The sequence below is a fragment of the Corvus hawaiiensis genome, chromosome 1 (assembly GCF_020740725.1).
Source record: "Corvus hawaiiensis isolate bCorHaw1 chromosome 1, bCorHaw1.pri.cur, whole genome shotgun sequence".
Lineage (NCBI taxonomy): Eukaryota > Metazoa > Chordata > Aves > Passeriformes > Corvidae > Corvus > Corvus hawaiiensis.
Genome location: NC_063213.1, coordinates 31,237,998 through 31,260,274, shown reverse-complemented (window position 1 = coordinate 31,260,274; position 22,277 = coordinate 31,237,998). Strand labels below are relative to the sequence as shown.

General features: G+C 41.1%; 1 protein-coding gene across 35 annotated transcripts in view; it reads right to left on the bottom strand.

Moving 5' to 3' along the window:
• The window catches only part of ARPP21 (cAMP regulated phosphoprotein 21), a 200,375-nt gene that overhangs the window by 57,033 nt on the left and 121,065 nt on the right, over positions 1-22,277 (bottom strand). For 15 of the 35 annotated variants that reach the window (XM_048298457.1, XM_048298495.1, XM_048298421.1 and 12 more), the window contains 4 exons: positions 20,897-20,998; positions 14,495-14,532; positions 12,366-12,425; positions 9,620-9,852 (listed from right to left, as the gene is read on the bottom strand). In XM_048298457.1, the coding sequence (XP_048154414.1) occupies positions 9,620-9,852; positions 12,366-12,425; positions 14,495-14,532; positions 20,897-20,998 (433 nt within the window). The remainder of the gene's footprint in view (positions 1-9,619; positions 9,853-12,365; positions 12,426-14,494; positions 14,533-20,896; positions 20,999-22,277) is intronic. The other 20 variants (XM_048298679.1, XM_048298500.1, XM_048298564.1 and 17 more) reach the window with 8 other exon arrangements.

Below are 22,277 nucleotides of genomic sequence, written 5' to 3'. Positions count from 1 at the left end.
CTTCTTCAAACTTTGTATTTGTGCAGCAGCTACTACAGACACAGTCCTCTCTATAAGCTGTGCACTATTTGCCATCAGCAGGACACTAAATCTGCTTCTCAATATCTAATCAAGAAAGCAGAAGAGATTTCCAAGGAAAATTTTAATTTCTATAAATACACTTCAAAGTTGTATTAGTCACCGTATTTTCCCCCTCCTTGTAGACTGAGGTTAGAAATGTAGAAATATTATTCCTGAAGAAATAATTCTATTTATTAGATCATTTCAGATTTCAGTGTTTCTACAAATTGCAGAGTTATTTTTGGAGGTCATCCTCATCAAACTGCAAGTAGCATTTGGCATCTTCCTTGCAATTGTAAATGCAACTGCTGGAGTTCAATTTTCCTTCCAGATCAGTTTCAAGTCCTCTGCTGTATTTCTCTAGCCTTTCTACATGCACTTCATGTTGCTTCTTTTGAGCTGTCACTTTACTTTCTCCTCTTTTCCTCCACCTTTTGAATTCAACGGGTGAGAAAGCTACCTGGAGATGGTAGTGATGATGAGATTTCTTAAACCTCCCATTATTTCGAAGCGTGTGAGTAGTATCAAGCCCGAATTCAGACTCTCCACTTTTTGTGGTATCCCAATGAAATAATATTGGCATAAAAGAAGATTGCAGCTCTGATACTCAACTGTGCGGTGGTTTTTTTTCTTTCCCCCTTTCTGTTGTTTTTATGGCAGAATCATGTATTGATCTACACCAGCTTCTGTGTGATACAAGCCAGAGGACTGCAATGAATCCAGGTGTACTCATCACATGGAAGCAGTGGAAAATACTTTGAAGCTATCACCTCACATTGGTCAAGCTGATAGCTTTGAAATGTCTGCCTTAAAAGATCGAGATCTGCTCTCCCATGTCAGTAGATCAAGTTAGTGATTTTGAAATAACGCAAATAAGTCACAAAACTGTATCAAGAATTTTCTGAACTGAAAAAGAAAATCCAGAAATTACTACTTTACCAATTTTGCCCCCATTTATACTGTATAAGAATGATCTACTTTATTTTATTCCATTATTCTAACTTATTTCCTATCATTTTAAGTCTAGACCTATTAAGCCAAGTAAATTCCAACACTAATGTTTGGAAATTAACACCAATTAATCTTGTCTTTGTAGCTCTGATTAGCTGTTTTCACGCTGTCTAAATTTGGAATAAGAAATCACCGTATAATGAATTCAGTACTGTAGAAAAGGGAAAAAAATAAACTATCTGACTTTATTCAGATTCATATTAAGAGATGTCTTGCTAAAGACCTCTGAAAGGAACTTGGACTAAATGAGATTTTTGCCCCCATTACACAATCTAACCTCTTTTTTTCAATATGTAATGATGGATAGTTCTTCTAGATTATTCTGTAATTTTCTTGCTGCTTCACAGTTGAGATAATAATAACCTTTGCATTCTCATCACTTTCCATTAATATATTTTTTAAGTATTCTGAGAGATACAGAAGTTCAAAGAGTTGTAAAGAAAAAGAGACAGAAAAACCACCACAAATGCTTAATAGCTTAGAGGGTTTGCAGAGGGAGAGTGTGGAAGTACCATTTATTTTCCAATATTCTAAGCACTAGTGAGTGATGCAACGTGTCCTGTTCTACTTTTCCTTGGATCAGCATTCAGTATCTGATGACTTTGAACATCTCTGCTCATCTCACCCTCCAAGTCCAAGGCAATGTTTCCTTTCTTACCAGCTACACTCTCAAGATCTAGCCACTACCACTGTTTACTCTAGACCATCAATTTTTCAGGAACAATAGAGCACTGGAAGCATTTTTGTCTTGGATATAGGTTCTTGGATTAGAAATATCTATTTGCTACTTCTGTAAGTCACTTGTCTTTCTCTACATAACAATATATTTAGCAGTTTTTTAAATGAAAATGGTACGTGCTCATGTGAACATGATTATTTCTCTCGAAGCTGAACTTCTAAAAATAAAACTGATGTTTCAGCACAGTCAGTTGGTGTGAAAATTAGGACTGGAAGAAGCTGGCTCGTGACCTGCTGCCCATACATCAATATTCTGACAGTTTTCACTGTACTTACAAGATTCATCAGGCTAATACCTGTTTCAAGAAAATTACGAAAGGAAAAAGAAGGAGAAATCCAGTTACAAAACTCAGAGAAAAAATATAATATACAGGACACTTTATTAAGAAAAACCGCAAAAGCTGAACAACAAAACAAACAAACAAACCAGCAAAGGAAGGTTAATGTATTAAAACGCCTGCAGTAATGTATTGAAATGCCTTTCCCAACAGGAGTAGCAATGAGCACCTAACAGGAGAGATTAGACTGTGTCTCCGATTACTTGGAGCCCTGCCAAGGAAGCTAATGATCCCTACAGATCTGTATCAACACAGCTAATATCCCAATGCAGCCAGCTTTCTGCAACTAAGGGGGAAAGAAATACGCTCCAACAGATGTGCGTTCCACTGAATGGCAAATGCATTAAGAGAAGCTAAAGGTGCAATAGTTACAACTTTTAAGCCTTCCAACAAGTATTTAACTAGACATGTAGACACACATAGAACATTTCTTTGAAACATGTCTTCCCTCATGATGCTAAAACCTGTTGCAATGTGTCAGTGACAATAACATGGTAGTTGATGTGCTAGATTTTCTCTTTTTGGGTGTTACAGACTGAACAGGTACATCATTGTACCCCTACAGGGACAACTATTTCACTTACCACTCTTAGTCAGCCCTGGAAAGTCTACTATATTACTAGAAAGCTAAACAAACCAACACTTTGTATGATGTCCTAAGTAGAAGGAATGCAATCTGATTGAAATTTGTTAAATTATTAACTCCCCACCCGATATTGAATTACAGCTTAGAATATGTCTCTTTGTACCTACTGAGCTACAGAATAACAGTGAAGGAAATTTTATTTGCAGTGTACAATCTGTGTTTTTCAGTAGAACAGGGTACTCTAAACGATCAACAGGTGCATGAAAATAACCATCAGAACCAATAAGATAACCATGTAATGGGTTTCAAACAGCCCCTTTTGTGAAGTTTGCAAAAATGATGTAACAGAATTCCTTTGCTAAGCTCCAATTCCTGTGCAGCTGAATGCAATAAAGTCTAAGACTAATTGACACTACTGGACTCTACTGCAGAGAACAGCACGTTCTGTGATCTCTTGCCTAAGGGCAAGCTAACATCTTTTTGTGCTTCAGTTTCTGCTTGTTTGCTATGTACCATTAATTACTGATTTACCACAGGTTAGGGGCAGAACATTTAACTTTGGTGACAATATGAAAAGTGATCTAGAAAGGCTACAACATTAATATTGCATCACCGTATACCCTGTCGAAGGCAGCTGTGAGCCTTCTGTGAAAATCCTGAAAATTTTAATACTCCTGTGCTCAAGAAGAGTGCTTAACAATGCTTCTGGATGACGGCCATATATATATGGAATAATCTTCATATTTAAAGAGACCATAAATATTTTCCATCATTCAGCCAATGAGGAACATTTTGACCAGCTAATGACTTCATGCTGCTTTCATACAAATTATATGCAAGAGAAAAATACTTTAAATTCATTACTGTGAACCATAAAATTCTTCAGAGAAAAGTCTAGTACTTTCTGTAGGAGAACTGGGACAGAATCGGTGCCTAGCAGGCTCTGCCACATTACCAGGGCAGCATGCCTAACATGGGTAACAACACCTCTGCAATTCCACTTCAACTACTGTAGTGAAGACAAGAAAACAAAAATAATCAAAATCACCCAAAATAAAAACACTATCAACCTTTAAATATCTAGTGAGCTACAGAACACCTGGGCTGCCTATGGCACAAGTAGAGAGTAATGAAGGTTGTGCACGTTTTGCATACTATCAAGTATCGCTTAGTACCTAATGCACCTTAGAAAATGCAAGTAGCACATGGGGACTTTGACTATTCTATGAATGCACTTAGCTATTTTTTGGTAAAGGGAGAACACTTTATCCAGACAAATTTCCCTATTGTTTTTGAACTGGTTTTTTTTTCTGCTTTAATGCCATTCAATAGCATTTTGGAGAGAAGGTTAGAAATAGTGATTAGGACATCAGTTCTTATGACTTTTCTCAGGCTAACTGACTTCGTGTCCTGGCTTTGAAGGTGTACGTTTGTTTTGACATCCAGTCTTGCTCTTTTTCCCCACCTCTTCTTTTTATCTTGTTTCTCTTTTACTATTTCTGTGCCTCGGCTAGCTTTCCAGTTTAAACACATTCCTTACTAAAAGTCAAAGCACTTTAAAAAGAGCATGGAATTTTAATATCACTGATGTTTTAAAAATGTATTATAAGAGCTTTCATTTGAAAGCAATTTGGGGTTTGGTGCCTACAGAGTGCAGATGCATTTACAAGTATTGGCATACTCCACAAGTCTCTCCTTTAATACATTTCCTAAGTGCATCCTTTTTACTATGCTTGATTTTAACACTAAAATGGCTTCTTAAAAATATTGCCCTTGCAATTAGATGTCTCCTCCAAACTGGATTTCCCTGACACCATTTTAAATGCTTTGCACCTCTGCAGCACAATGCTGCAGAAAAATACATTTACCTGCACTCTACTGAAGGTAGAATGATACAAAAAAAAGTATAGCAGGAGCCCGTGACTGCTCCCTAATTCTTGTACATCAAATTCAGTCCTGATGCTATTGAAATAGTCATTGGAGGCAAAGAAATCTGGAATTGAAACCATTGTATTCTATACTTCAAGCCCCACTGTATAGCCTATTCAGTCTATATTCAAATAAAAAATACATGAGAGTGTAGTTTCAAAACTACATACCCATTGAAATTGCCCCCTGCCTTCTCCAGGGCAGATCCCATAGGCATACAGAACACGATAGGGAGGATTCTGTCATCTCTCCACCTGGCTGAACAGAGTGATGAGGGGACAGGGGGCAATGGTGACAAGTTCCTGCCTAGCACAGCAGGCAGGTCTCCTCTGTGATTATCTCACTGTCCCAGGTGCCCTGAGATAACAGATGTGAGGCTCTGAAAGTGGAACCAAACAACAGCAAGGATGGTGGTTCACTTGGTTGGAGGTTAATTCTGACTACACCCTGCATCAAAACTGCTTCCATAAAGGAAAAAGGATGGGTCATGGTCACGGGAGATTCCCTTCTGAAGGGAACAGAGGGCCCAACACACTGATTGACTCATTTCTTGGGGTCGTCTGCTGCCTCCTTGGGCTGGGTTAAAGACATGAAAAGAAAACTTTTTACCATGATACAGCTTTATGGATCATTAACCATTACTGATTTTTCAGGTAGGCAGCAATGAAGTCCCAACAAAAAGTCCATGGGCAATCAAGAGACTTCAAAGCCTTGGGATGGTTGGTTAAGTGATCAAGAGGAAAAGGAGTGTTCTCCTCTGTCCTTCCAGTTGCAGGAACTGATGAAAGAAGAGCCAGCAGATTAAGAACAGACTCTGAGCCTGGTGTCATTGACAAAATTTTTGGGGTTTTATCATGGGGTGGTTTATAGAACACCAGGCCTGCTGGTGACAGACAGGGTAGACCTGTCTCAAAGGGTTCAGAAAAGTATCTTTGCAGAGGAGTTATCAGGTCTTTAAACTAGATTTGAAAAGGGAAAGGGATGTAATACAGCACACCAGTATTTAAGGGATGGTGTGCTAGTGAGATTCTTTGGTCTGAAATCCCAGTGGAGGCAGGGGATGGAGATCCATGTGGCAGTGAAGACAAAAAGGTTACTGATGTGTCATAAATGATGGAAGTGCCTGAGAACGATCAGTAGGAATTATGGCTTCTTCCCACAAAAAGGGGGCAGGATCAATAGCCCAGCTTAAGGGCATCTGCACCTGCATGCACATAGCACGCAGAACAAACAGGAGGAGCTGGAAGTAACCGCATAGCAGGATAGCTGTGACACAGTTACCATCACCTGGTGGAAACATGGGTGGGACGACTCACGCAAGTGGAGCGCTGCAGTGGATGGCTGGAAATGCCTCTGAAGGGATACACAAGGAAGGAGGGGTGGTGGGATATGCCTTGTATGTTAGAGAGTGTTTTGACTATTTAGAGCTTGACAATGGTGATGAAAGGGTTGAGTGTTTACGGGTAGAAACCAGAGAAAAGGCCAACAAAGCAGATGTCATGGTGGGAGTTTGTTATAGACCACCCAAGCAGGATGAAGAAGCAGATGAAATATTCTATAAGCAGCTGGGAGAAGTTTCATAATCACTGGCCCTTGTTCTCGTACATGACTTCAACTTACCAGGTAATTGCTGGAAATACGACACAGCAGTGAGGAAACAGTCTGAAGTGCATGGAAGATAACTTCCTGTCACAGCTGGGGAGGGACCCAGCTTGGGAAGGTGCCCTACTGGGCCTGGTTTTTGTGAACAGAGAACTTGTGAGTGATGTGATGGTTGGAGGCTTTATTGGGCACAGTGATCATGAAAAGACAGTTTTCAACTCTCAGAAAAGTAAGGAGACGGGTCTGCAGATTGGCTACCTTGGACTTCCAGAGGGAGATTTTGGCCTGTTTAGGCAACTGGCTGATAGAGTCCTTGGGAAGCAGTCCTGAAGGACAAAGGAGTCCAGGATGGCTGGACATTCTGCAAGAAGGAAATCTTAAGGCACAGGAGCAGGTTGTAACCATGTGCTAAAAGACAGGCCAGCATGGAACACAGCCAGCTTGGCTCAGGGAAAAAAAAAGGTTATGCAGGGAGAAAATTAGAAAGTCCAAAGCTCAGCTAACACTTAATCTGGCTACTGCTGTAAAAGACAACAAAAATGTTTTTATACATTAGCAACAAAAGGAAGGCTAAATAGGATCTCCATCCTTTATTGGTTGCAGGGAGAAACACAGTGACAAAGGTGGAGCAAAAGGCTGATGTACTTAATGCCTTCTTTGCCTCAGTCTGTAATATCCAGACCTGTTCTCTGGGTACCCAGTCCCCAGAGCTGGAAGACAGAGACAGGGAGCAGAATGAAACCCCCATAATCCAAGGGCAGAGTTAGTGATATGCTACATCACCTAGACACACACAAGTCTATGAGGTCAGATGGGATCCACCCAAGGGTTCTGAGGGAGACAGTGGAAGTGCTCACTGAGTCACTTTTCATCATCTATCAGCAGTCCCAGTGGGATGTCCCAGTTGAGTGGAAGCCAGCAAATGTGATGCCTACATACAAGAAAAGCCGGGAGGAGGTTCTGGGGAACTAGAGGCCTGTCAGTCTGACCTTGGTGTGAGAAAACTTAGGGAGTAGATCATCTTCAGTACCATTAGCGGCACATACAGGACAACCAGGCAATAGAGTCCTGTCAACATGAGTTTAGGAAAGGCAGGTCCTACTTAACCAACACAATCTCCTATGACAAGGTAACCCACTTAGTGGATGAGGGAAAGGCTACGGATGTTGTCTACCTGGACTTCAGGAAAGCTGTTTTTCAACACTGTTTTTCACAGGACTCTCCTTGAAGATCTGGCTGCTTATGGCCCAGATGGGTGTACAGTTTACCCTGGCTGATGGCCAGGTCCAGAGTGAGGGTGAATGGAGTTACACACAGTTGGAAGCTGATCACAAATGGTGCTCCCTAGGGCCAAGTCCTGTTTAATGTCTTTATCCATGATCTGGACAAGGGGATCAAATGCATCCTCAGGAAGTTTGCAGATGATACCAGTCTGGGAGGGTGTGTTGATCTGCTGGAGGGTTAAAAGGCTTTACAGAGGGATCTGGACAGGCTGGAGCAATGGGTTGAGGCTAATTTTATGACATTCAATGAGACGAAGTGCCAGATCCTACCCTTGGGTCACAACAATGTAGTACCACAGGCCTGGGAAAGAATGCTCAGTGGAAAAAGACCTGAGGGTGTTGGTCAACAGCCAGCTGGATATGAGCCAGCAGTGTTACCAGGTGGCCAAGGCGGCCAGTGGCATCCTGGCCGGTATCAGCAATAGTGTGACCAGCAGGACCAGGGCAGTGATCATCCCCCTCCATTCTGCACTGGTGAGGCCACACCTCAAATCCTGTGTCCAGTTCTGGATCCCTCAATGCAAGAAGGACATTGAGGTGCTGGGGCGTGTCCAGAGAAGGGCAACAGAGCTGGTGATGGGTCTGGAGCACAAGTCTGATGAGAACTGGGGTTGTTTAGGCTCAGGCTCAGAGTTCTTTTCACTCCCTACAACTACCTGAAAGGAGGTTGTAGGAAGGCCAGGGTGGGGCTCTCCTCTCCTCTCCTCTCTCCTCTCCTCTCAGTAACAAGTGACAGGATGAGAGGTAATGGCCTCAAGTTTCACAAGGAGAGGTTTAAGTTGGATATTAGGAAAAAATTTCTTCACTGAAAAAATTGTCAAGCATTGTAACAGACTATATCCAGGGAAGCGGCTGAGTCACCATCCCTGGAGGTATTTAAGACACATGAGAGCATGGTTTAGGGGTGCACTTGACCATGTTATGTTAATGGTTGGACTTGATGACCTTAAAGGTCTTTTCAACTCTGGCTTTACGAATGTTTAAAATTTTAAACTACGCTCAACATCCAGAGATCCAAAATGTAATTACTACGTCAAAGGTTTTATTTATTTATTCTGGAAACTCCATTCCCCAGCATACAAAAGCTACAGTAAAATTTGCAGGATAGGAATGAAATCTGACCAACCCGCGTTTGATAAACTGGGTGTAAATTAAGAACCATCCATAAAACACTCTCAAGCTGAAAGAGCACTAAGTGCTAAGTATTGATTACCATTTGTCCTGTACTATAGGTATCAACTGAACCAATCTGATGGAATCATCTGATGGCCTCATTACTTATTATGCACTTTTAACCTAAAGTATAATAGAACAGCTTAATAGCATAGCTTGAAATTACTTAGATCCAGACCCTGTGGCTCACTCATATGTTAATGTACTCGTGAAGTTAATGCAAATAAATGCAGAATTCCCACCAGATTCATAGTCTCTTTAAATGATGCTTTCATTTAATGGGAACTAAACCGAAAAATGGAGAGATTGCAGGACCTCTGTGAATCCACCAAGTCTGCTTGCTTCCACCACAGCCTCAACTGCCAGCAACAAGGCAGAGGCTGTACTCCAAAATACAGATGGGCTGCATTTTAGCAATGACAACAAAATGTTCTTGTATTTCTCCTCAGATATCTGACATTTAATTATTCACAACTCAAAAATATCAGGATTAATAAAAAGGTAAAATCTGTGCTTTTTCTGAAAGGAATACCACCTTTTCAGGCTACAAGTGCAGATGGTGCTCAATAGGGTGTGCACATGCTATACTCCAGGGAAAGCCTACCTCTCCTATGATTTTTCAAACCTCAGGCACAGTGTTTTTTCTTGATCCCTAAAAGCTCAGGAGCAGGTACCCAGATACTAGCATCCATAGAGGGACATACACATCTCCTGTATAAAGAAAACAAAACTGCTGATGTATCTTACCATCTAGTCCAACCATGAGGGTCAGACTACATGTTCTCTGAAGGTGCCTTCCAACCCAAACCACTCTGTGACAGACCATACTCAGACAAGCACCAGCACAGCCATTTATCAGCACACAACAAGAAGCACTGTGAACCCAATACAGTACTAGCTACCTGTTTTAGACAGTTTGCCGGTACTTCTGTTACTTGATGAGCTATCTCCTCTTGTTAGGACGGTTATCCCACCAAAACTGGCTGTCTTTGTTATGGCTGGCTTCAAATTCCGATTTGAGCTGTCCGAGTCTGTGCTGCTCCATGGCCTCTGGTGGTCTGTCCACTTTAATTCGTTCTCTGTACTGCTCTGTCGACTGCCAGATGTCTTCCCGATGCTGTCTCTGTTACCCCTACAGACATCATGAAACAAAGATTTATACACAAATAAAACCATGTCAAGGCAGAGTCTATCTTTGGGTACCCTGCAGCGACCCTAATAAAGAAAAAGGAAATACTCTGCCTTTACAAAAGCATGTCTGAAATGGGATTTCACCCCCATACTTATCTGCCTTCAGCACATAAACACTGCTATACCCTTTTTATATGCACAGCACTTACCACCCTCCCCTTTTGGGTATCTCCTCACAGCACTTCACCAGATGGGGCTGACACAGCAGTATTACACAGCACTGATATAGCATTTCTGTTGCCTGTCGAGTGTTTTCCTCCCTCAGCGAGCCCCTCACTACTTCTCACTTTGCTGTCCCCATCCCCTATGATGTTTTTCTCACCAACTTCACCTGCACTCTACCTTTATCTTCATATCCTTATTTCTATTGCACCTTGCTCCCAGTCATTATCAGCTTTGAGAGGTCATCCAAAGCCTTCCCTAAACATGTGTCCTCTCAGTGTGACCCCAATCTCTTCACTGCTGATGCTTCACTTAGAGACCCAGGAGTTGGTTTATTTCCCCACTGCATACAATAATCGTGAAGTTCTCTGGGTAGAGACTGTCCTTGAACAGTTGCAGAGAACCCAGTGTACTGTGAGCAAAAACACAGCAAATTGTGATCAGAATTTGGCTTAATTCATGGGAAACTACTTACACAGTACTGCTAAAATGACAAAACCAAAACGCCTACCACGGCTTTGTGCACTCTGACTGTTATCCCAAGTGATGCTCATAACACTGTATTTGGAAGGATTTTAAAAGACATTTTCCACTCCTGTGTCTTATATTACAGTATAATAGCTTGCAGGCTCAAAGCTCTTTCTACAAATCAAAAGGATTGGACTGTATTTAATTTTTTTTGGTCCCCTTTTTCCTTATGGACTTGGTTCCTGCTTTTTATTTGGAGAACCTGCTGAGCTGTGTCACTTGGGACATGAAGGAGGCAGCATGTTAAAGATGGGATCAGGCTGTTGCATTCCTTGCCTGTAACAGAGCCTCTCTCAGATGTGATCAGCAGTATAAACCTGCTGACCTTTGCTAGACCCAGACAGTGGGTAAGCATGAAGAGAAACAGCACAGAAGCAACAACACAAAAAAGGAAAAAGATTTTAAAAAGAAATCCTCCTTTAAGATTTAATCAGGAAGAAAAAAACCCAATGTATATTATTTACAGACTCTTTTGTACTCTTGTGCTTAGATGCTAACAATTCTCTTATATTTATATTCTAGTGAAAAAGAGGGAGAGAAACAGAATGCTATTGTATCCCTGTTTTCTGTGGTTTTGGGTTACAAAAAATTTCTTTTAGTTCCCCAAACTCAAACAGGTATTAGCTATTAAGATTGTATTAGTAGACACCTCCTAAATCCTACATGCCCAGTCCAAGACTCTCAGATCATCAAGGCTAACTCAAAGCAAGGAGGAGAGATTTTTGCCTGCTGCCTGTGGTCATGGGGTGCAGATGCAGATGCTCCAGCACTGTTCCTTATCTGGTGCAATCTCTCCATCTCCTCTGTGGCTGCTGTGATGACATGCAGACTCAGCAACCACATACCAAATTTTTTCCTCACACATCCTTTTCTCCTCATAGTAAAAAATTATGTAATATAAATGATATAGGTTTGAAGTGACATATGCAAACCCCAATGCACACAGACATCTAGTGCTTTCTGCCTGGCTGTCCATGTGCCTTAATAGATGACAAACATGCTTCTGAAAGCATCCATTCCTTCATCCTCCTCTGCTTAAGACTCGTGGCAGCTGACTGACTTTTAGAGCAGCCTGGTTGATCTGAACTGAACCTGTGAGAGCTCGTGGTGGGGGAAGACAACCTTCCTAAAACTCTCAGAAGAACACTGTCACCACCAGATTCAGTCTTCCTCTGATCTGGTGTATCAGCTGGTAGAACTGCTCTCCATGAAAATAGGGACTGACTCTTACTCATTTCCCGTTGGCTTGGGATGCTGTTTGGGATATGAGATGCATCTGAATGTTCTCTTTGCGGAAGGAATTGGAGTTGGGAAGACAAAGTTCACAGAAAAAAGTTTCAAAACATAGGTACTTCAGATAAGGGAACTTCAATCAGTTTTGCCTCAATGTACTTCAGCTTTTAACAAACCAACAAAAGGAAAAAAGGTCAGTCTGGGCACAAGTCTATGAAACGTGCCTGTCATATATGCTTGAGCAAAAATGAGCTACCACTAGTCTCTCCCAAATAGCCTGAGCAGCCAGGCAGCTGAAAATCTCACATGGTTTCTGAGGCAGCGATCCATAAAACCGAAGAAAAGGGTCCTGTTGTTACCTCTGCATTCAGAGAACATGGGAAGAGTGGGATAGAACTCTGTTCTCCATGCTCCTTTCCAACCAACAAACTGACATTCCCACACATGTCAAGGTGTCCCTTGGCAAGGACACAGATAGAATCACAAATGAGATGCACTGGGAAATAAATATTAAATAAAATTCATACAAACCTAAACAGCTGTCTTTTCTTATGCGTATCATTGCATACGCTACTGTCTTCCAACAGCCTACTGAAAAATGAAAAGAAAGATTATGCTAACAAACACGGTAATTCAGATTTATCTGATCTGTAAAGCTGTATTTAATTTCTAGATACATCTTTCAATTCGTGCTAGATTCAGTTTAAATAAACAATGCTAAAATCGCCCCCTCCTCCCTCTCCCATAGCTGTACACAGCCAACTGAACATAAGAAACATCAGCCAGGGAGGCTGAAGACCATTTAGCATTTCCTGTCACCGAGCAAGGTAATTCTCAGAAGCTAAGGAACCATACATCTACATCCAAAGGAAAATTCATAAGAATATCACCTAATAAGAACATAAAAAATGCAAGCCAGCAAAATACTGCATATGTAATTTTCAGTACTTGCTGAGTCGCTTGGAAGTCTTTGCAGCTCGGAGAAATGCTCAGATCCTCTGACGCAAAAGAAAGGCAAAGCACTTTAACACATACCTAACTTTCAACACAGCCAATCAAAAGGATTGCTCATGTGCATGGAGCTAAGTACAAGTTTAAGTGCTTCACCTGATCAAAGGCTGTAGGGCATGCAGCAAGAAAAAGCAGTGTTCTGCAGAACGCAGCTGAAGTCTCCCTCAGGACAGCAACAATGCAGGCAGTACAATTTCCAACCTGGACTTCTACTGGTCTCCACTTAGGTATGCATCCTCACACTGGGCTGGTCAGTCAGCTCATGGGTTCAAGGACAGCAAACCATGTGCAAATACCAGAACTGACCACATTCTCCTGCACACAGGTGTGGGATTGAATGCATAAACCAGGGGAGACCTGGCTATGGAGAGTTCATGGTTTATCCCATAAAGGTACCCACCCTACCCGTGGCAGCACAGCTTCTGAGTGCTTTCCATGCTGACTAGGAAAAGTGAACAACTGCGTCATGTTTGTCGTCCCAATCTCTCCTGAGAGGGAGAAACAGGTTTATGGGAGCATCTGCTTTTTGCTTTATGGGTTCCTCTGTTGCAATTTTGATTTATTTTGATAAAACACAGTCACAACACAGAAGCAGCAGCTGAGGAATTATCCTTGGCCCTCAGAATATGAGGTGGTTAGATGACAGTGGCCATGATCTCCCGAGGGCCTTCCCTCGTTCCACTTACAGAAGTGTCCATCGGAAAAGCTGGTTTGTACCATTACTGTGGAGTCATTTTCTATGGGAACAGCTTCACCCATAAATGCATCTGACATATGTAAGGATGGACAGAGAACAAAATACTGTGAGAGAGAGCTTCCCCTTATTCAAGAGGGTGATAAACAGTTTTAAAACCTGTGCAGGACAGACTTGGGTCAGCACTGCTCAAACACCCACCAATGGAATTCTCACTTTTGGTTAAAATCCTTATCTGCCATAAAGGTGCACACTTTCTAAGATTTTCAACACAGTTAAGCTAATTTACAGCTGTTATGGAGCCAGCATTTCATATGTTGTAGATCTTAAACACAGTTTCCTCTTCCCTTTGCTTTGAGTGGATTTAACACGACAAAAATAACATTCACGAGAACTATCACGCAGTAATGCAAAGTAACAGTGAGCTCAAATATTACCAAAATATCACCATCTCATTACTACACTGCAGCAGTAAAGCAGGAACTTGTGAGCCTTCACAAGCAGCAAGTGATGTCAATGCTGCTGCTCAGTCCCACAGGAGAGCAGCTTAAACAACAGAAACTCAAGTCTGGTGTTTCATAAATACCGTCATCCAGCCACTGCTAGAGTGCTTTTTAAAGATCAATAAGTTAAATTCTAAAGGCACTCCAGAGACAGAATGGTCATTCAAAATGAAAGCTTAGGTGGCTCCCCCTCTCTCCCACAATCAGCTTTTTTAAAATCAAAATGCAAGCCTCAGGAAAGCAGCAGCAATACTTTATCTGCTTGGATACCATACTGCAAGGCAAGCTCTATTACCCCCTCTTAAAGCACAAAACCACTGCAGATAATAAGGATTACAAATTTGCTCAACAGTCTTCACATTAGGATAAATGACTATAGAACTATAGATAGACAAAAAATAAGAGAAACAGCTAAGTTTAACACACACACACAAAATAAAGCTATTTTTTACCTGTTTTCCACAAAAAGGTTTTCCTGGGAGCAAACTGACTGAAAAATAAAAAAGGCATTGTATCAGACGTTCTAGATATGCTCTGCTGTTCCAATTTCTTCCTTGATTTTAGAATTACCTCCCCTGCTCAGGCTTAAGGGGATTTCAATTCATGCATCATTTGCATTTGCAGAGGACAAGAGGGGAAAAAAGGTCAAGAATAAGGTCAGGCCAGTAAAATAAATTCCATGCATTACAACACATTGCCAATGAGGTGTCTCAGTTTGGGAACAAACTGAAACTTCTCAGTCAAGAGATCTGAAGAAGGCAGTATGTGCAAAATACTGGCAATCTGAAGGGGAAAAATGTTTTTCCTGCATAACATAAGGTTCCACTGGTCTGGCCTACCACCTCAAAATAAAACTGCAAGATAGCACAGAGCTGTAGGTAGGAAGGACAAACAGAAGGAAAGCATGCAGAATTGACAAAGTTCCTCAGAGGGAGAGAAGATACTGCAGTACTTAGAAATAGTGTGTGACTTCATATTTTACAGTTGGAGAGGGAACACTGAGATATAAAATGATAATAACCTTCTTAATAATAATATTAACAACAATCACAGCAAGAAGGCTCTCTGCTGGAGGACTTAGATCCCAAGAAAGGTGAAGGGCTCAGAAGAAATAAATCCTATGGGCAAGCATATAATTCTTTCAGAATTACTTAATTTTTTATGCAGAGAAATGAAGCTGTGCTCAATTTCCCATGAATAATTCTCCCTCTTTGATTTTTTCATTTCCCTCCTATTTCATGTTCACTACACAAAGCGGCTCGTAGCTGTCACTGGATTATATCTCGATGAGGTACAGAAGAAAGAATAGTCAGTACTTGCACTGAATTTAAACAAAAGGCAGGCAAAGGGAGGAAGGCACCAGAGATCATGCCCATTACTTCTGTAATAACAGGACTCAGCCCAGAGAATAATAAAATGCCATCATTAACTCTGTCAAATTTTAACAGTACGGGATAGGCCCAGATTTTGGATGCGTCTGTTTTGAAAAGGGTGAGCTAATGACCCACTCGAAAGAGTGCTGACCAAACACCCTGCTCATTCCTAATGCTCCAGCTGACGCCTGGACAAAGTTCTCCCTTGGCACCACAGCCAGCGCTATCCCATCACTTTACAAAAGGAAGAAATTTATCCCTGAGATGACAATGCAATTTCTCATTAGAGTGTAATTCACCCACTCAGAATCCACATTGGGAACAGCTGACAGGTCTGTGGGCTTCCCAGGCGAGCTCCCACCCTGCACTCCTGCTAAATTTGAAAGGCTCTGGGCTGCATCAGGGGCAAGTACGTTTCTCTTTAGCACAAAGCCTCAGGACATCATGAGCAAGTTCTCCATTGCCAAGAACCAAATTCCCACCAGCTACAGCAGACCTAGGGTTTCACCCCAGGCTGAGAGCAGATACAAACCGTTTCACCTAAAATCACCGGGATCCTTTGTACAACTACAACACTGTGTCTTCTCTCATTTTACGTACCTTACTCAGGTACCAGGTTTCATTCCCAAATGTGGCTGTACAGACTTCAGCATAGTCTAACTATGCTGAAGCAAAAAGCCCCAAAAAGCATAGTGAAATCACCCCACGGGCTTGTACAACCTCAGCTGTGGGGCTGTGTCTTCTTCTCGAGTTTCATGATGGACATCTGTGCAGTCCCATTCCAAAGCACAGGATTACAGCTACTCTTACAGAAAAACCTTTGCTTAGACCAGAGTACTGGTCTGTGTACCCACAAAGTTACAAAAGCAAAGGGGCATGTAATGTACCTGTCAATATTTATTTTATTAAAGTTTTAAAACAGACTGGGGCATAAAGCAGAATAAATATATAGGATTTATATTTTATCAAGCAAGCAGAAAGGTCTGCTTCATTTTCAGTGTCTTGATGGGAACCACTATCAAGTGTGTTACAGACTTTAAACGGAGCCCATAATAACTCCATTTGTCTTCTTGGCTGATGATGTTGGCGCAGTGCCACACAATCCCTGGAAATTTTTCTTCAGTACAGGTGTGGGGCTGAGAGGCAGAGAAGACAGGCACTTTTTTTATTATGTTATTCTTATTGTTAAAAATCAGATGGCTAAGCAGCTCTGGATAGAAATTTAGCTCTACAAGGTCAGGACTCACTTTCCTGATGTATAGCATCAACAGTGCTCAATTTAAAGCACCAGGAAAGCTGAAACACCCAGCACAGCTGTTGTCAAAAATATCCTTAAAACACCTGGCTCTTGTATAACCTTCGGACATACTGACAACAAACCTACCAGATCAAAAAATTGTGTAAGATTACCTACAAGTTAGTGTTCTTGGAAATCTCTGCATGCAAGATTTCCATTAGGGTGCTCTGTATGACTAATTTTTTTTTAAGAAATGATGTCTTGTATTCACTTTTCCAATTTTCAAGAACCTTTTAAAGTCTCAACTGGAAAACGTGCATCAGTTCTGCCAATGCAGTAGGTAAACTGGGAGATGCTGCTTTTGTTTTTAATTACATTAGCCAACACAAATAACTACTAACATGCAGCAATATCCTGCAGTGGATACCATCAGGTAGTAATTTTCCTGTCAGTTAACAAGATGTGATAGATCTCAGGCTTCCAACTAACGCTTATTATTTGATCTGCAGCCACAAAGTCTCTGTACACCAGTACAGGAGTTTTAGTATCTACAGGTTTATGGTGGCCAGCATGAGGCATGCCTTTGATTTATTTTTATTAATATTAAGCACTCTTCTTCCTAATGTCTTCCCACTAGAGGAATAGAACAGGCTGAAGCCACGTCTACAAATATTTCTTGTTTCTCTCTTTAATCAGAGAGTGATAAAGATTCTCTGAGTTTTCTTAACTAGAGGAATCGTGACTTACTGTACCTAAAGGATCTAGTTCTTCAGAATACACTCCTTAGTCAAAACCAGCCATTACAGTTGACAACAGAAAATAAACAGCATGGTGTATTTCCTTTAATAAGTTCCATGTGTACCACAGGCAATTCTAGCATTTGTGTAAGTAACAGAACATCTACATTTTGCATTGAATACAGAATGATTGCCAGAGAACATGAACCCTGAATGGTCCTAGCGTGACTCTGGCTCATGAAGTTATACATTGCGCTAACCTTGAAGAATGAAATTTCCCCCATGTAATTTGATTGCTAGTCTTTAGAATCACTTTTCTGCATGCTTAAAAGCCAAACCTCATGCATCATTTATGCACGCATTTGGGATCCTCTGTTAAATCTACACACAGGGAATTAACAACTTTTTTTATTCCTGTATGTTGTTCTTTCTCTTTCTTGGACAATTACTTTTCAACTTCCCAAAGGCAACTAAAGCAGTTCAGACAAGGAACTTCTCTGCAAGACCCAGACAGTCCAGTCCTCTGCTCCAGTGCATTTGGCTGTAAAATATACAAATTGTTTTAAAACTACATTTCCAATAAAAACATGTTTTAAAAAGGAAGGCTGTAAGTTTTGCAATTAAAAAATAACCTTGAAAATAGTTTCGAGCATAACAGAGCTCAGTCCGCACTTTTTTTACTGTCAGCAGCCTGAAAAATTTGAGGTGCACTTGGCAGCTCTTATTTCAGTGAGCTGGAATGATCATGTTTATTAACTATTCATTTCTTCACCAATCCTTTTATTAAGATATCAAACTAACATGCTTCTCAATCCCTGCCACTTGCTGAGACAGGAGTCATTAAAACTTCCAGCTCTCCTTGTCAAAATTTGTGATAGCCAACACAGCAGATGGAAAACTTGCCAGAAAGTATAATTTAAACTGACTAATACCAGACCAATCATCATAAGGACTATCATAATGATGGCATTACTCATGAAAATACTTATTTTGTTAAAAACTTCCCACTTGGAAATGAAGAGATCTGGTGCACTAGAGTACTGCAAGATCAAAGGAAGGACAGGCCGAGCTCTCTGTTGGTATATGGGGTCCAGGTTAAGACATTTTTCACAGCACTCAAAACATGCATGGAATTTTTTGCCCCTGTAACCAGACTGCCTTTTCCTCATAAATTTTGTTTAAAGTTCTGACTCTTGGGCGGTTATCTAAAGGGTTTTGGGTACCTCAAACATGTTTAGAGAGGGAGATGCAACAAGTTACGGCAGTACTCTTGACCTTCATGACTGCCTTTTGAAGACCTCTCATGCAAGCTCTCTCCATGCATACTCTAATTAGAAGTGATGTATCTATGATCCATTTGCTAAGATTCATAAGCAAGACACTGATAAATGCTTGACTACAGCAGTGTAAACAGTATAGAGGTAACAAAATACCACATGATTAATCCATTTGTGACTCTCTTTCTACATCTGTAATTTGCAGAGTAACAAGGCTTAGGTACCTACCTCACATAAACCTGGGGAAAACTGGATTAATTAATGGTCGCAGAGGGCCTTAAAACTTCAAAGTCTTACATGCAGTAAGTGACTATCTATAATAGGAAGCCATTTCTCTTTCCTAAAATTGAAAAAATACATTGTCCACCACCACAACCACTGGCATCATCCTAAAAATACCTTTTATCTGGCAAGGAGTGCTCCACCCAAAAAAGCTCAGCTAAAACATAGATTGCTGTTAACATTAAACATATAGCTTGCTGAAATTCACTGCACTACGATGCTCACTAACACCTGCAATAGCAGAGAGAGAGAGAGCAAAGGAGTGGATATGAGAGAGAGAGGGAGAGATATCTAATATTTCTGATCTTTAAAAGTGCTCCCTCCTGATTCCACTTAAAATGCCTGCCACAAAGCACACTGTTACTTAGGTCCTGCCACTCAAAGATGCTAACCCAATGGACCACAACAACCTCCTGCTGTGGACAATTCAAATGCTCACCACTTGCCTGTTTTTAGAATTGAAATATCTAAAGGTAACAGCGGCAATACGCTATGGAGCCACTTTCAGCACACTTTTCCAGCCACCTCTGTTTCCCAGCCTGGCATTTCTAGTTGCAGCTTGTGATAGAAACTGGACTTTTTGGTAATGACTTTCCGTTTGGTAATTTTTAGCATTTTGCCTCATCTAAAGCCTTCGTCAAAACCCAAAGATTTTTTGGTTTTGCGTAAGCTCTTTCGTAATATGCCAAAACCTGCATATTTCATATCAGAAACTTGTTGCAAAGCGGCTTTTGGAGCTCTTGAACAACTTGGCAACTCTACCATGTATAGACTGTGACAGTATTTACAGCAGACCCACATGCTGAAACCAAAACATGAACTGAAGGGCCTCTCCTTTAACTGGAATCATCTCAGCCAAGAAAGAAATACTGAGACTAAAAACATTTAGATGTAGCTAGCTATGTACTAAGAAGCAAGTGAAACAACACACATCTTAAAACTATACAGTGTATTCTGCCAAAAAAACCCAACCTGGACATGTGCAACTCCAAAACCAGATAATAACACTATTAGCCCTGCAACATATGAACAGTTTTAATTTAAAAGGACACTGCCCAATATGATTTTCAAAAATAGTTTTAATTGGATTTATTACCATATTCCTCTATATTGCAGAACTCCCTCTGAGATGTGAGATAGAACATTAAAATGCTGATTTTTTTTCTTTTTTTTCCTTTTATTACCTCATCAGTATTATAGCAAATTGTGATTTTCTTCTTTTTTTCAGGAACATAAGATATTGCTCACAGATGTTTCAGACTTAAATGCTTTCCTTAGCAATACACCTTGTTGTACAAGTTCTGAATTTTTGGTAAGGGCAAGAATTATAATGTCTGCTTCATCGTATTCCTTTTACAATATAATCATCAACAGCATGACTGACTCTTTCTGATGGTAGAAGTACAGTTCTTTAATCAGTTATTTCAAAAAAATGATGCAACTCCATGTTTAACCTCTGCCCTTTCTTTATTCTCGTTGTCTTGATCCTACAGCACTGGCCCAAAAAACAAAAGCCATGAGGAGTCTCTGCAGAAGGACACTTATAAAGATTTGATCCACCTTGAAAAAAATATAAAATAACACAGCTATTTGAAGTTATTGAGAGTGTCCACTTAAATCACTGCTCTTTGGCTAGCAAAAGAGAAGGAAAAAAGAAGTAAACCTAAGCCAAGTGAACATGGACATTCAAAGAAACAGGATAAGCACTCCCCAGACAACATCCTGGGCCTGATCTCTCCTCTACTCTTCTCCCTGCAACTCTCATCACCTCACTCTCCAGAAGCCAAATCTCCATACCTCTAAAGCTCCTCTTGCACCCTCTGCTTTCCCTTGTCATCTCCAGCTCCACAGGGCAAGTCCAGCTGCAGTGTTGTTGTAGGAGGGGGCAATACTGTCTGACTACCGGCGAAGGTATGGCACTAAAGAGGCAATTAAAATAACTACTCACATCTTGTGCAAATATTCTCTCCCTCACTCTCTGATACTCCTCTTCTCTCTCTTCAATTGATTTACTTCGTCTGTCATCTCTAAATGGAAGAATTCTGTTTTGCTGAGCAGAAAGAAAACCAGGAGGGTTATATAAGTTGAGCTGTTAAAAACTGCCATTAAGTAACTGTCAGCTGAGAATAATAAATGTTCACTTAAACAAATGAAGCACAAAAATGATAGCTGTCATTCCTGCACAAAGCACCCTGCAAGACTGGGTGCTTGAGGATTTCCAATTAGATACTGCACATGGGTTCATAGAGCAGGTAGCCAAAAGGAGGCTTTCTGCACAGCTTTTGTGGACCTGCCATCCTAAAATTGGGTGTGCTCACCCCAGGTCTAAGTGCCACTGTTCTCAACTGCTAACATTTCTCGGTTCTTGTATCAGCTGTGAGGAGCAGGAGGGCAGGCAGTGGTGTGCTACCTACGAAATTGAGGAAGAAAGAGGGTAACTAGGCTGCAAGAGATAAACTGTAAACCCTAGAAGAAACCCACAAAGTCTGTGTGTGCAAGGAGAAGTCCCGGATATTCGGCACAACAGTTTAAACCATTTTCACACCATAAGGAACCTTCCACTGAAGTTTTGCTGGGAAAAGAAGGGCTATTTTTGCCTCTTGGTAAACCACAGCGTGGGAAATGGCTGTGCCATAGGAAGGAGGAGTGGAGAAGATAGCCCCCACAGGGAAACGCTTCATTGGCAAGTGGGTTTCAAGGACTGCTCCTTCTCCCCCTGCACCCCAGCACCGGGTGAGATAGGTCATGCTGCTTTCCTTTGACTGATCCCCATGGTCACCACACCCTGAAATTGCTTGGGGTTTCTTTTCAAAGCCAACTTGGACGCAGCACAACTGGCAAGGCTGCTATGTACAACTGAAAGTCAAAGAAAAAGAGGGTGAAAAGAGGAAAGAAAAAATCAGTCCTTTACTGAAAACATGAAGGGAAGTGGCAACAAGAGACTCACTGGTTGGTTCCTCCACAAATATAACCCTAGCAAAGAAAGCATACGCTGTCTTCTTACCTGTGAGAATTTTCTCATAAAAGCAAATCACATCAGAACCGTTTCAGATAATTTTTTTTTTTGTTCATCTATTCCACATACACAGCTTGCACTGGATTGCAACAGCACAACACCTGCTTTTAAAGGCAGCACAAACACACACATTTCCCTGGCGCTCCCCTACTCATCAAGCTCACCTAAGGTAAGGTAGTGTTATGGCACAGGCAACACAGGGGGGAACGTCTGCCACAGTACATGCACAAGCAAGTAAGTTACACAGACAGTAAAAGGTGGTGAGGGCACAGGAGGAGGAAGGGAACTAAGAGATGAGCCTCATTTATTTTTG